The sequence below is a fragment of the Crocodylus porosus genome, unplaced genomic scaffold (assembly GCF_001723895.1).
Source record: "Crocodylus porosus isolate Cpor-Errol unplaced genomic scaffold, CroPor_comp1, whole genome shotgun sequence".
Lineage (NCBI taxonomy): Eukaryota > Metazoa > Chordata > Crocodylia > Crocodylidae > Crocodylus > Crocodylus porosus.
Window position 1 is genome coordinate 95,866,200 of NW_017728943.1, and position 16,018 is coordinate 95,882,217.

Genomic DNA, 16,018 nt, shown 5'->3' on the forward strand with positions numbered 1-16,018 from the left:
ATTTACGACTCCAGAAAGGCATATTTTTTGGCAGAGGCCATAAAAATGATTTTATTTTATCTAGTACTAAGTCCCAATTCACAAGAGTAATTTTAAGTACAAGGCCTAATTTGGTTAGTTCATTGTGATCTTCATTCCTTTAAACAGCCCCTCAGATGTGTTCAAGTAAGATTTTAAGTAAATGAGATAAACTTTACTATAATCATTATTGTGCCAAGAGAAGTCTCATTTTATATATATCAGCAATGTGACTGCTACTAGCTCCCAGACTAGTTTAACCAACTAGTCTCCTAGAATTTTGATTAGGAAGCTATTTCTCGAATCACTAGAGTGAGAACGGTTTTCCTCCCTCCTGAACTTTCTTCAGATCCCCAAGCATTCAGCCACGTTGTCTCCCAATTTCAGAAACCTTGATACATTCAAAATAAACTATTTAAGGGGTTAGATAAAAATATGTTTATCTCTGCTTCCATAATGGCATTGCATATATGTTGCCACTACTATTCCTAACCAAATTTATGACTCAGTGGGAATGTCTACACATGCCACTACGGCACTGTTGTTACTGCTCCGTCATTTAGTACTTCCTTTTGGACTCACCAAAGGCTGAGAATCCAGGTCTGGGAATGCAATAAGCCTCCCAAACAAGGAAGTTAACCCAAGTGTGGGGAATGAAGAATAGCTGGACCATATGAACTGGAAGATAAAAAGGGGGGCAGAAACAGAGAATGGGGCTGCCCTCAGCTTCGGAAGCAGTCTAGGTCAAGCAGCCATTGGGAGGGGCTGTGAGCAAGGCTTCCCTTTTGTTTGTTTCTGTTTTGTTTGCACAGAGATCGCTTCAAAGCCTCTGAAGGATAAGAGGTGAGGGTGGGGGGTGAAGCCTATCAGGCCAAACTAAGTTCCAACCTAGTCTAGTGGAGAATTAGAAATGTTAGCTCATTTTGTAAGCCTTCTTTGCACAGGTACAAGAAGCTTCATAACACAGAGGATGCATGTGAAGAAAGTCAGAGAATAGAATATAAAATGGACACTGTGTTGTTCATAGTCTTTCTTAAGCAAAGTGTTATGAAAAACATCTTTTCTTTCCATATAATTTGCTATTGCTTAGAACAGAGCTTTTGCCTAAGTGACAGCAAAACTGAGTAGTCCCAGTGTGCTGGAGCATATCCAGTGTTTCCCCTACCATTAGAACACAATGCCTCTTCAGTAGGAGCAGGAACTTTTATTTCAGAATAATTACATTCTAGGACAATGACATTTTTAAGATTGAATATCCAACAGTGTATGCCAGACTAGGGTCACCAGAATGACCTTAACACTCCTGAGGCACACATTCAATCTAAAGTCAACCTAAACTTAGGCAAATAAAATATTTATATCTTAAAAAGGAGCCAGAAACCATACCCTTTCCTATCAAGATTGATTCAGTGAACAGAACCCTAGAGAGCTACTCTTAAAATATATAAAACAAAAATTTCCTTGTTATATTTTCAAAGAAAGTCAGTATTCATCACAGACTGACAATGGATATGGTAGTACATTATACAAAGTTCCTGTTAGCCAGTTTTTCAAGCGTTTGCTAACATTTGCATTGAAATCAGCATTGCAAACATTAAAAAAAAATGCGTATAACCTAAATCTTTCATGTTGTTACAATATCATAAAGAAATTAGACATCCAGTGCTGTAAGAATTCTTGTCATTTCCACACCTTTGACGTTTTAAAGCATATCTGTTGGAAGAACAGCTAAAACAATGACAGCCTCTGGCTGAGACAAACTATGACTCCATCTATAGAATTTGTATTAAATTGTCTTATAGACGTTGTTTTTATTGAGCGTGGAATATGTTTTCAGATTAATGTACACTGCCATACATTTCATTGCTGCCGAACACCACTACCTTACTGGAAATGGCATTCTTACATCCCTGTACCCAGAAGATAAACATGTTTTACCTGACCACAGATGAAGACCATCAAATCCATAAGAATAGAGGTCATCGCCAACACCATTTCCACCCCATTCTGTGCCTCCTCCAGGGTATGGTGAATAGCCCTCAGTTGAAGCCCAGCCCACTCGCAGATGAGTTGCTTCTGCTGTTACAAAAGGCTCCACATGGTCAACCATAAGTTCATAGTACCATTTTCTGTACTGGGCAGAGCCTTCACTGATCCCAAGGAAGATGTTGGGTCTCATGCTTAAAACAAAAGAATCAGAATGAATTTCCATGAAAACTCATCTAAAAAATGTGTTAGTTACACACCTCTTTTTCTCAGTCTTGTTTACCAGTGACTGGAGGCTTGTTTTTTAATTGAAACAGAAGAACAAAACTTCCTAGGAAGTTCAACCAAAAGGTGTCAGCTTCAGTAATTAAACCAGTGCCAATGCTGAAATATCAACAATTAATTTGCTTTTTAAGTACAACTATCAGCAATAAAAAAAAACTTATGCTATTTACTATTTTATTACCCTACAACTATATTACAGAATGTTTACTAAAATACTGTGCTGTAAATTAGAGTTATAATTTAATAAATTTATTACAGCTTTAATGATTGGTCTTGAACTTGGAAATACGTAAAATTCAGTAAGTCTCGAGTCTACAAGCCATTCCTATACATTAGCATGTTTGAATTGCTAATGATTTAAAAGACTTTAAAAAAAAAAACATTTGTTAGTGAGAAGCATTACTCTCCTTGCTGTACAGGTATCTAAAATGAGGCACATAAGTCCATTTGTAGATTCATAAATTTTAAGACCAGAAAGGACCACCAAATCTGATCTCCGATAACAGAAATACCTAATATTTCTGTTATACCTAATATTTCTATCACCATACAATTACTTGTAGATCATGGTGAATCATAGCTTAATCTTCTCTTAGATAAACTAAACAGAATTCTTAAATTACAGTTTGAATCATTGTTACAGCTCTTTTCTGAATCTTCCAATTTGTCACCATTCTTTGAGATAAAAGTTCTTCAGTAATTATCTTATAAATGCAGCATATAGAAATAATACCTCTTCTGTTTACTTTCTTGGTATTGCTATATATTCAAGGATCATATTAAAACTTCAGTCGCACCATTAATTCTGGAAGTTCAGATTCAGTTGCATACCACTACCTCTAAATCCTTTTCAGCATTACTCCACTCCAGAGCAACAGTTCTGATTTTATAACCGTGACTCGTCTTTTGTTACTAGATAAATGACTTTCCAGTACAGAAATATTTTTGAATGCTGTATTTTATGCATCATGATTTAAAACTTTACCCTCATTCCTGTACTAGCCATATACCATTGCCATATGATACATGCCATTAGCATTTCAAAGACACCCTGAAGGCAAACATGAAGAGGTGCAACATTGACAACAACACTTGAGAGACCCTTGCTCAGGACCAGCCAAAATGGAGGAAGGCTCTTTGGGAGAGACCTCAACACTTTGAAACAGTTCTTTGACTGGCAGAAGAGGAAACAAGGAACAGGCAAAAAGAACATCAGAACATCCAACGCAGCAACACGGTGCCCATCCCTCCTGGAAACACCTGTCCTCAGTCTGATAAGACACGTGGATCTAGAATTGGGCTACAGCCACTTGTGGACTCATTATTAAGATCCTTGGAAAATAATCTAACTCATTTGCAAGTGATCGCGCACCATCATGCCATTGCTAGGATTTCATGTCTTCCTGATGCATTTAAAGAATTACTTCTTTGAGTTCTTAACGATTTTTCTCATTGTTGATACTGTGATGGTTTGTTGTAATATTTTAGGTTTACATATGTCTGCATTATAATAATGTTGCATGTCCAGTTTCCACAACTAGCTTGTGCTCTGGGAAAGATTAAGTTAATTGGGCTTCTAGCTGAGCTGTAGAGATTTGTCTAAATTCTCCATTAATAGACAATGGGCCATCAAGCAACAAAGGGCTAACTGACCTGTGCTGACACACAAAGTGGACTCCAGAAAAGCACCTGAAGAGATTCCTTGCTGTTTCTGGAGCCAAAGAAGCCCTTGAAAAGACAGAACTTGACAGAAGGTCTTGAAAAGGGAGATGCCTAGAGATAAGGAAGCAGGGAGGTAGGCAGGAGGAGAGCAGCTTGAGATTTTAAAACAGTGATTCTCAACCAGTGTGCCATGCCACCCTGGGGTGCCTTGAGATCCTTTCAAGGGTGCTTGGGCATGCCACAAAATGCTAGCACTGTCAGGTTTGGAGACATGATTTACAAGATAAACCTAGAGATTTCAAACAGGACTCAATAGTGTTAAAAAACGTTGTGACCTTGTGGGCTCTTTGAATTCTTTGGAACAAAATTCTTTGCTCAATTATTTCTCTGTAGCCAAAAAAAAGGAGTGAAAACAAAGAGCCGGAATTTTCTGAAGGGTGCCTTAAGTCTAGTAATGCAGGTCTTAAGTCTAACAAGGTTAAGAATCACTGGGTTAGAAACAAGAAAGGTTCAAGGGAGGGTGCAGTGATGCAGTTGGATGACTACAGGACTAATGAAATAACACCTTTTGATTATTTTTGCCCAGTGTGTTCTGTTTTTTATACACAAGGCATGATATAGCCAATTAATCCACATTCTAACAAAGTTATATCTGGTTTTGCTTTGATCATAGCCCCTATGCCCCTACAATATTAGTAAATCTGCTTCCCTCTTTTTAACTGGAAAAAATTATGTTGCATTATATATGATGCATATGTATCATACCATCTGCACCTCCCTTCCAAAATCCTAGATCTGACCATAGTTAGAGAGAGAAGAGCTAAGGCTGCTTTTCCCCCCGAATAGAGTTTACTTGGTCTTCAGGGCAGAATGACTCTGGTTATTGTATTTCTCTCAGGGAAAGCCACAGATAATGGGGGAGGGTAAAGGGAATAAAGGCCCATTCTAGAAGCTATGGCTTGACTGACTTTAGAGGACAGTCCACGTGACTATACAAGGCTGGGCATCCCAAGTAATTGCTGTCTTGAGGAACCCAAGGCAGATACTCTTCAAATTACTGTCAACATTCCTTAATTACCAAATTATGTTCATTCTATTAGCATCTCTAATATTATGCGTGCCAAGATTTTTTTGTTTTGTTTTTTTCATTTCCCTCTCAATCAGGTAAACCAAAGAAACCTTTTTGCATGATTGCAGAATTGTGTTTCCTGGGAACTCTAATTAAGAATTATTAACTAACTCCCACTTATCATTTATATTTCTCTCTAAATTTTTCTTTCCACTCTATGCCTATAGGATACTTCTAAGTAAACAAAGCGAGGAGAAGCACGGCTGAGTATAAAACATAATTTTTTTTACTTGAAAAGCCAGATTCTCTCCTGTTCCAAGATGCCTTTAGTGCAGAAGAGTCAGATGCAACAGGAAGCTGACTATGGCAGCCTAATTGCTAGAATGCCAACTAGTGGTCTTGAGTTCAGTTAGTGCAGTTTAGGATTGCCTTACCTTGTAACCTGGCTACGGTCCCTCTAGTAAATGATATAGATGAGAACATTTCATATAGTAATTAGAAACCACATTATGCAAGTCAATGTATTGTCTTTAAAAAAAAAAGCAACTCATAATGGCAATTCTTATGCTGAGTTAAAAATATAGCAAGGTACTGAAATGCTACTGGATTTGCTCATATATATTTAGGAAATCATTGTTTTTGGCCTTTACCTGCTCACATGGTTGACAAGGCGTGTCTGTAGGAGAAGATCTCTTCCTGGTAGAAGGTTGTCACAGATTAAATGTTGGTTGGACCGCACAGCTACTCCATGGCATACACAGAGAGAGCACAAGACATCTAAAACCTATAAAAGAAATTCAGTTCTCTAGCAAGTTTTTCATATTACATTATTAGAAATCAGAAAATCTGCACATCAGCAAAAAGACTGATAGCTCATCTCTTTGCATGTGATGCAAACAAAGAAGCCCAAAAGAACAGTGAGTGATATCTATGTAAGAAAATACCCCTTTTCTTACTAAGAAGATATCTGCAACCCCTTTTCATGAAAGTTTAATTTTAAATATCAATATATTATTAAATAAATAACGATTTCATTTTGACTAGAAACATTGGGCTTCTCTTATTTACTTAAGTTGATCAATTATAGTTAAATTATCAGTACTATCTTGCATACCTTATGGTTTCTTCCATGTTTGTCAAGAAGGCATATAATTGATTTAATATGTCCTTCCTTAATAATGTTTAGAGCTTCCGGGCTTTCCACCAACACACAGTGCAAAACCTCTAGAATTCCTGAGAACATAACAAACAAAAATTGTTTATTGGTTTTATAGCATCTTAACTGCACATAGAAACTGCATTTACCTACAATAAACTGTTTTTAGTATACTGTGAACAAAAGCAAAAAGAGATTTGTGTAGATATTATAGGTTCCTCACAGAATAAGTGGATTAAAGCAAAACTGGACAGGAAAACAGTGGACTTTGGTCCCTGAAGATGTGCTCAGTATTATGGTAAATGCTCAATCAAAAACAGCAGTCTGAAAAATTCCCTCTGTTTGAAAATGACAAGATGTTTTATGTAGCTACAATACATGGAATATGCTTATATATTTTTTGCCTTTTCTATTTTCTTATGAAAACAGATTCTCTGCAACATTTTTGGTCTCTTTTAAAAACTTGCAATTAACAAGGGACCAAAATTGGAATCCCAGCCCAAAGCTAAAGTACAGACAGATGTGAAATTCTCAGCAGAGCAGCATGCATCTTTGAGGGAACCTGCTAGCTCTCCAGGAGTAAGATGCACAGAAGCACTTCATTCTTTCTGCATATATCATTGCTAAGCAGGAACTGAACACTGACAATGTTCAATATTAACAAATACAGTCAGCATGAAATTAAGACACTTGAGGAATCACAGAACACTAAATCACCTGTAGACTACCAATTAAATGTAATTATCATCCCAATAAAGCAGCGGTTTTGCCATTAAGAACCATTTGATTTAAATCGGTTCCCCAGGATGGTGCATTAAGATAGGATCCCATGCATACTTAGTCCAGCCTCTGCTTCTTCTGGGGCCTCCAAATTTGGCAGAAACAAGCATCAGGGAGGCTGTTAATTGTCATCCGCTGCTGCTGTTGCTGCCACCATGACAAAAGTCACAGTACCAAGGGCAGGATTATTAAGCAGCTTTGATGTAGAGATGTGTCCTTCAGCCGCCTACCCCTCTTCCCTTGATTCCAACCCATGACACCAAGGACTCATTCTGATTCTTATTAAGTTGAGATCCACGTTACTGATCTTCTGCTTCATGATACACTTCCTCTGAAAGAGGGGAAATGGTAATGTCATAGTAACTATTCTCGCTCTAGTGTAGAAGGAAGCATCAGCCAATACTTCCCTGCAAGATCAGCATGATTAGAGACATTAGGTTTTTTCTTGTTCTAAAATCACATGGAGTAAGGGAAGAAGGAACCAGTCATTAAGTCAGAACATATGGAAAGAGAAGGCACCACTGAACTTCCAATATCTCTGACAATCAGAAAGCAGAGCCCTATCATGTTTGGCATTAGAAAAGAAAAGGAAAACAACCCTATGTTTTTACTTTTAGAAAGGGAAAAAACAGTTTGTGACCTCCTAGATACCAGAAGTGAAGATATATCATCTTCAGAGTGACCAGGAAGAAAGGGTCCTACCGATGCACCCATCATCAGTAAGGGCTCTTATCGCCACTCTTTAGCTGCTACATACCCACCTACCAAAGAACAGCAGAACACTTCACCAGCCCTGTACAGACCAGAGTATCTCACACATTCCCTATCTTATATGGTGTGCAATGAGCTTATCCAGCAATGAGTCAAATACACCACTACTTCATTTACCCTCTCAACATACTGTATTTATGCTAGATGATATGCACTCCTCCCCCTGCAAAAAAAAAAAATTGCTGATAATTGGGGTGAGTGTCTTAAATGAGAAAACAAGTCTCTCAAAGAAGAGAAGCAGAAGGGCTCAATCACGCAAAACCTACACTTCCTGGCCTGCCTTCTCAACCCAGTGGGCAGCCAGCAGTGCCTGCTGAGTCAGCTGAGGGCCCACCAAGCTGGAGAAGAGGGGCCAAACAGTTCAGCTCCAGCCGGATGTGGCCCTCAGCTGATCCAGCAGGCACTGCTGGCTGAGCTGAACTGCTTGTCTGCTGTTCTCAAGCTAGGTGGGCAGCCAGCAGAGTCTGCCACATACTATAACTAGGAAGTTAACAGAGCAGCCACAGGTTTTTGCCCCTGCTATCCACAGCCAATGGCAGATGCATGTTTAGCCTTAAAAAAGCCATATGTAACAGGATGTTCAAGGAAAGATCAAGATGTTTTTAATTCATTCCACCTTCCAAAAGCAAAGTGTGTGCCTTAATCAGTGGGCCTGTAGCAAGTGAGAAACTGCAGCATCTCATTCTATGCACAGCCAAGAGAAAAAAAAACATATAAATGTTTTCTCTGTCAGAAGCCCTGTACATGAACCCTTGTAGGAGACGCAGAATACTTTGCATTAAGAATATGAGACATATTCTACTCAGAGATATAAAAACTTGTTCATGTGAACAGATGCACACACTTAAAAAAACTGTCCTTACAGTTAAGAATAACTTGAGGGACTAAGGGTCACAGTTTCTTTGTATCATTATATGAAACAGTCTTTATCACTGCATTTCAAGAAGATGACAGGAAAGATTTAATAAACCTAACACTATCCTTGCTTCTAGCTATAATATAATTAATAATGGAAAACCCTATGCAAATCTATGCAAAGAGACAGAATGGCATTCAGTAATTTCAGATAAATTAGACATAGAAACACATGTTCTAGGATATACTCAGTATTATCCATAGAATATTCTTTCCTAGTGTCTCCTGGTACATCTGATTCCAGAACTCAACATTTTCATGCCAGGGTAATAGGTGACTCAATAAAGATCAAGTTTCCACCACCTACTAATAGTAAGATAATATCACTTAGATTGTGGTTTATACTGAGAAAGTCTTAGACTAGGTTCCACCATTTTTAAACCAGTCTGTGTGTACCAAATTTCTGTTACTGGTATAGACCGGTTTTGTGTGCCGAACTTCTGTTCTGTTATGGGTATAGACTGGCTTCTGATCACTTATACTAGTAGAAGTATAATGTCTGGACCTGGCCAAAGGATCACTTAGACTTGTCCAAGAAACAACATGAATTCCTAGATTACCCCTATCAAATGTTATTAAGCTCCTGCTTTAAAATCTCCAATTTGCTCATATCTTACTTGAAGTTCAGTGCCCAAAGCTAGATACAGTATTCCAGGAAAGGCTTAATCAAGTACTGAATGAAATGGAAAAATCACTTCATGTGATTTGGATATGCCAGTCTTTTGAAAACATTATTTGCTTTCTTTTTTTTTTTTGAAACAATAGTAGATTCATGACTCATATTCAACCAGAATCTACTAAAAACCCCAAATCCTTTCCTCTGGTATTGCAACCTAGCCAGTACCAAACATGAGAAACATAGAATAAAAACACATGTTTTAAAAATAATTTCTACTTTATTTACTCCAAATCAATTCAGCTGTTTCCTGAAATCATTGTTTGGAGGGTAACAGATTTTCAATTTACCATTTACACTTTATTATACTACTATACCTTTAATTTCTTTTAAGTGTTAATTAATTCCATCTCGAATTTAAGAGAGGCTACAGTAGGCTCAATTTACGCACTGAATAAAAACTATAGCATTGGTGCTGCATTGATCACTATCTTCTGGATGTTTCAGAGAAAAAGTGGTCTAGCCAACACCTTTTTAGTCAGACAAGTTCCCATTATTTGTGTTTTTACTTTTGCTTCAACAAAGATGTCAAGATCAGGACAAAATAACCAATGAGTTCACTTTTCTGTATCAGTTTCTGATGCATCTATGTGTGGTGATTCTGTTTAATCTGATTTGTATACTACATTATTTATATGCATACAAACACATGAAAAAATATACAAACAGTGTTATATATACAAATTTTTCCAATTCTACAACAACTTTCATTTAGGAGCTAAAGAACTTAAATATTAGTCTATATAAACCTTGCAACACACCCCCAAATGGCACGCATGGGAAAAGTGAGGTACAGGGTAGTTTAGACACCTCCACATCCTACAAAGCAAATCACGAAAAGAAAAAGTCAAAGAAATAGCAGCTGTTGCCTCTCAATTCTTCATTCTAACTACCAGATCCCTCCCTGATCAGGAAAAAATAAATGGAATTTTCCTAGTATTTTTTGGAAGTCTTTAGTACATTATTTTTTACTTGAGTCTACCTCAAAAGAGAAGCTGGCCCAGAGTATGGTAGCCTGCTTGTTAAGTAGTGCATCTTCTCATGAACACATAAGTTGAGTAACTCAGACCCTATTATGTTAGCTTGGTTTTATCTATTGTAACTGACCAAACTTTTGGCTAGTGCTGAGAAGCAAAAAATTAAATTGATTTTTTAAAAGTTATTTTCCCCAGGTTGTCCAAAGCCTTTGACTTGTCCTTTTAAAGTACATAATCTATTTGAAAAGAAATAAAAATTAAATTAATAATGTGATACAGAAAATTTAATTATTTAAAGAAAGGGCTGAAAACTTTGACATAAGTTCCTCTGCACATCTCTTCACATCCACTGTAATTTCCATAAGCTTGACTGTTTATTCATTTAATACATTTTTTCATTCAAAATTGAACTACAGGTATTGTTTATACCAGCACTTATGCTACTGCTGAATTTGACTCAGGGCCTTCAAACCAGAGATATATTTGACCAGTGGGTTCAAAGGATTAAGACAGTAAATTGAACTGTTTTTCTGTTCATATTGGCATGAAAAAAAAACATTGCTTTTTATCAAAAAGCGCTGAAAGAGCAAACAAACCAAACCACAGTTCAACCTTCTTTCTCACTGGCATGTTTCCATGAATAGTGATTGCTCTCACTGACAGCAGGGTAGTATGCAAGCTAACTTTGATTAGAGGGAAAAATCAGAGTAATTTATCAAGATGTGCCTTATACGTATGCTTAGCATAGCAGAAACAGGTACTGATCTCTTCAGCTGGGTGAGTAACCCACCTAGGAGAAAGAAAAGCAACTTGGGATTCATAGAAATTTGAAAAGCGTTCTTAATTAGAATAAGAATACAGTCATTTTAAAAACTTTTATGGTCTGAAACTTGTTCAAAACATTGTTTTTTATCATAAAAAAAATCAAAAATTGATAATATTGAACACCTTTCTGTTTGATCTGCCATAGTAACACGCTCTTTTCCAGTTCTATCTCAGAAACACCCTGAGCTTCAGTATGGTAACTAAGGATGTGGACAGATACAAGACTTAAACCATTTTAAGTGGCATATAATCCAATTCACAGCTGCTGTCCCCCGAAATGTTTCAAAAGTATATCTGGAAAATCAAGTATTATTTTGAAAAAGTCCTCCTCGAATCAGTTCTGTGTTGCATGCAGACACCCAGCTTTCCATGACTCCAGGCATCTCATGTGGCACCACTCCTCACCCTCACTCCTACCCCCACCACCGAACGCTGCACAGCAACTGGCTACTTTGGTAAAAAGCCAGAACTGCACTGCCCCAACCTCTATTGCCTGCATTTCACCCAGTCTGTGCCATGCCAGGCTGATTTGAATGGCAAGGGTGGTCAGGTGCACAGAGAAGGTACCCCTGCTTCTGAGTTCCTGCAGTGTTGGGTGCTTTGTGGGGGCTTCCCAATTTTTTTTTTTACCCACACTTTCCCCCAAGTTGGTGGCAACAAACCAAGCTTCAGGGCATCCTAGGCTGACTTGGGCTCCTGGGGATTGGTAGGCAGATGGGGGGCTACCCCTACTTCTGCATTCCCAGGGGCTGCCCAAGGTCTCTACAGTTTTTAAACAGCATTTTTCCTCAAGCCATTTCATTCAATTCCTGACAACTGATGCGGAAATCTTTGGCTGTCCCCCAAAGCACCCACAACTCCAGGAACCCAGAAGCAGGGGTCCCACCTCTGCCACCTGTCCCCTTACAGGAGAGACAGCAAGAAAACTCTCTGAGGCAGGCAGGAGGAGTCACAACAGGGATCTGCACCAGGATATATGTTGGTCGGTCAGAATGTGTGCCGTGGAACATAGTAAGAAATCTTTTTAGATTATCAGGAGTGGGGATAAACCTAACATTGAATCAAAAGCCCTGATTCATAGCAAGAGGCAGTGCTTCATGGGAAACATTACTCCAAACATGAAGTAAAGATGATAAGATCTTATCATCTCCACTATCCAATTTTCTGAAATAGCCAGCCATTGTAAAGGGGCAAGCACAAGTAGAACAAACAGTTTTGCAGCAGAATTTCTTACAACAAAAATTTTATTTTAGTTTTGTAAAGCCCCTAGCACAATCAAACCGCATATAAAATGAGTACTGTTGTACACAATACTGTTCTGCAATAACTGTATCAAAAAATCCTGCTTACGCAAAGCCTATCTATGTAGCTATTGAATACCACAGTTCCACAAAGCAACCCAACTGTAGTGTCCAGCTGATCCAGTTACAGAGCAAATCCTGTGTTTATCTTGAGATTCCAGGAGCTAGAGGTGCAATACCTTATTTCTGCAGCAGCAACTCCAAGTGTATTCACCTAGATCAGGGGTGGACAAAATGCAGCCTGCAGGCCAGATGCGGACCACCAGGCTATTCTATCCAGCCCACAGGGCCCCTAAAAAATGTAGAAAATTAATATTTATCTGTCCCTGCCTGTGATGTGGCCCCCGATGGCTTGGCAAAACTCAGTAAGTGATCCTCCACCCAAAATAATTGCCTGCCCCTGACCTAGATGATGTCTTCTACAGAATCTCCAGACACAGAAAAGAGAAGCTGTGCAATGGGGCAGAGAGGGGCTAACCAAAATTAGACAGAGAGGACATCTTTCCTTTGCTACAAGACCCATAGACAGGAAGGAATGTGCATCCTGGGCCAAAGCAATCCATCATCCCAGAATCAAAATGACAAAATTCACCTCCCCCCAGTACCTGGCCCAGTATTAATAGCAATATAGGGATAAATTAGCCTAAAATCTAACTTGAAGAATACATCCATAAATTCATAGGGGATTATTTGACATAGAAAGGAAACCATGAAATGGATTGTAAAAAAATAAGGAGGTTTAGCGTGGGTAAGTGGGGTCATGTGGAGGGGGCAGGGGGAACAGGGAGGAATGTTGCATGCTTGGGGAATTTCCTGTGGCTTTTTTTCAAAGAGGCTAATGCTAAAAGGTGAGGAAGAAGAGTTGGCTGGAATCTTTGTTGTTTAACATTGGCGCATCCTCTCTCCCCAGCTTCTTATGAGCCCACTATAAAATACAGTATCTAATGGTATCACTGAATGCAAAGGGCCCATAGGTTCCAATATCCCATTCCAGTTCCCAGATAAAAGGGTATTAGACTTCTAAATGTGGCAAGCACTTATTGGCATCTGTTGGCAATGAGGAAAAATAAAACAGGTGGAAGTATCCTTGAAGAACTATTCATAGCAATTTCAATCACCACCCACTGTGTGGCTTGTCAATAGTTGGTAAACATTGCAACAGCTAATCCTAGCTCCAATAGGGAGGGCTATACTAGCACTGACACTGACTGTGAATATACTCTGTTGGTGTCAGTCACCCTGTCTCAGGGACAGAGGTAAGTGAAGAATAAGTGATGTATGTACATGTCTCATGATGAAGCTAGGGGAAATATAAACAAATTATTTGCCTTATTTGGCCACGAATATGTCTGCTTCCCTAGCTGGTGATGATCTTTTGAAGGCTATTGAGGCAGCAAACTTAATAATTTTTTATCAAGCAATGGCCTGTGACTGACAGAGCTAATCAAGGCATTCAATAATGGCAGCACATCCCTGATGTATGAATATCAAAGAGAAAGGCTGATGAGAACAAAGTGCCTGTGACATGCAAATGTCACCTCCTCATTTATTTTCAATTTTCTACCATCCTAAATGTCTGTTGAGCACTGTAAAACATGAAGGGCACAAGGGAAAGAATGTTCTCCTAGCATTTCCACATTCAGTTGTCTAAAGACTCCAGTACATATGAAGATTTGGTAGAGAAGTAGTGTATTGGTGGGGTAGAGCATGGGACAGAAAGTTCGAATTCTCAAAGGACATGTGCAATTAGTGAAAGGCACATTTAAAAGGCAGATGATTATGCTGCTGCCTATCCATAAAGCATTGGATGGTTTCTGCCACAATAAATAGTAGGTATTATATTATTTTGCAAATTACCTCAGAATGCCACACAATAGCAGACAGCTCAAACAACAGGATCAGTCTACTTCCTACGCTCACACTAAAAGAATAACAAGGAAATTAAAACATGTGCCAAACAAATATACTTGGAAAGAAGTCAAGCCACTTCTCCTACCATGGGCTACGATTGTTCTAGATGTTTGTCCCTTTTCAGCCTGCAAAATTCCTGAGTCTTTAGACGGTGCAGATTATAGCACAACAGTGACTAATGCCATTCAGAAAACATTTCTAATAAAGGCAGCTCCAAAAATACATACGTGTGTGTGGGAAAAGGACATGCTTTGAGAACAAGTACAATCACGGTCTGTATGTGTATGTACACACACACAGAACCACAGATGTCCCAATTATTTGTCCACAAACTGAAAGTATGACCAACACTTGACACCGGGCACATCTACATGAGACACTTACCTCACAGTAGACAAATTAGCTGCATAGTAAGCATCTCATATCTACACATGCAGCCCTATTAGGCTGGAGTAAACTAATTTACTCCACAGCAACACACATGTAGATGCTGACTGGGGTGTGAGGGTGCTTCTGTGTGGGCTGGCTAGCCCTGCACTGAAGTAGCCTTGTGCCCCAGCCAGCCCCTCCAAAGCACAATGAGCTAGGGGTACGTGCTGACACCCAGACTCTGCCAGCCAAGGCTGCTCCACCCCGACTCAATGTACTGCAGTTCCAGGAGTACATGAATATGTAGCAAAACCCCTAGGCTTTTCTTTTTTTTTTTTAAATTTAAAAATACATTCCCTCCCCTTCCCCAACCATTTCTGACTTTCTCTCTGCCCTCTCTATTCCTTATTAGTAATTATAAGTAGTCATAGGTAAGCTAAGTTCTTGTATGCTATTATTGTAATAAGCCCCTTTTTATATTGGAAATAATGTTCTGTTGTGTTTGTATGGATTTTTATTGTTTTATATTGTATTATATTGTATTCCTATCATTTCTGCATTGCTTTTTATATTTTCAAATAATGTCAAGTTTCCATTTGTAAAGTCAAGCCTCCATTTTTTGTCCACTGCCCATACAATAGGGAATGCCGTGTTGTATAGTATGTTGCAAGGGTGACTCATACCTACCCCTCCTATGTAAATTGGTTCCTGAATGAATGAGAATAAAAGAGGGTGCTTGAGGCAAATTGGTAGCAGGCTTCTACTGAATGACCAGTAACAACAAGACCACCAACTCAATGACCCAACCATTGCCTTGCATTGACTCACCCAGGAACCACAGACCTCACCTAGGAACAGAAACAAAACCCAGCATTTGAAAGATAAAGAACCTACAGGAACACAACATTTGGAAGACAAAGACCCTACAGAAATCAGCAACCCCACCATCCTGTCCCACCAGACAATGAGGACACCTGGATCTCCACGTATGCATCTGAGCAGTACTGGCCCTTGCCTGGTGTCACGGGGTGGGGCCTAGGAGCGGCCATGATCCCACTAGCGCCCCCTACCATGCCAATTAGGCGATCCAGCACCCTCTTACTCGCCCGCCACGTCTTGTTGGTATATGGTTCTAGAAGGGAGGCTGCCTCTTGTCGCCCTGGACACCGTGCTACGCTTACACTGTCCCCCGTTCCATATGGAGTGACCTGGTGCACCCCAGCCTTATGGGCAATGCGTGCCTCCAACCTCCCCTTTAGCACGCCCCAAGCCTCACAGCGGTACCAGATGTTATCTGGTCAGTTTCCTGTATGTGAC

General features: G+C 39.2%; 1 protein-coding gene across 1 annotated transcript in view; it reads right to left on the reverse strand.

Moving 5' to 3' along the window:
- Positions 1 to 16,018, reverse strand: part of RYR2 (ryanodine receptor 2) — an 810,210-nt gene that overhangs the window by 380,286 nt on the left and 413,906 nt on the right. The window contains exons 18-20 of the mRNA XM_019549810.1: positions 6,135 to 6,253; positions 5,671 to 5,804; positions 1,957 to 2,198 (exon numbers count right to left, since the gene is read on the reverse strand). Of these exons, the coding sequence (XP_019405355.1) occupies positions 1,957 to 2,198; positions 5,671 to 5,804; positions 6,135 to 6,253 (495 nt within the window). The remainder of the gene's footprint in view (positions 1 to 1,956; positions 2,199 to 5,670; positions 5,805 to 6,134; positions 6,254 to 16,018) is intronic.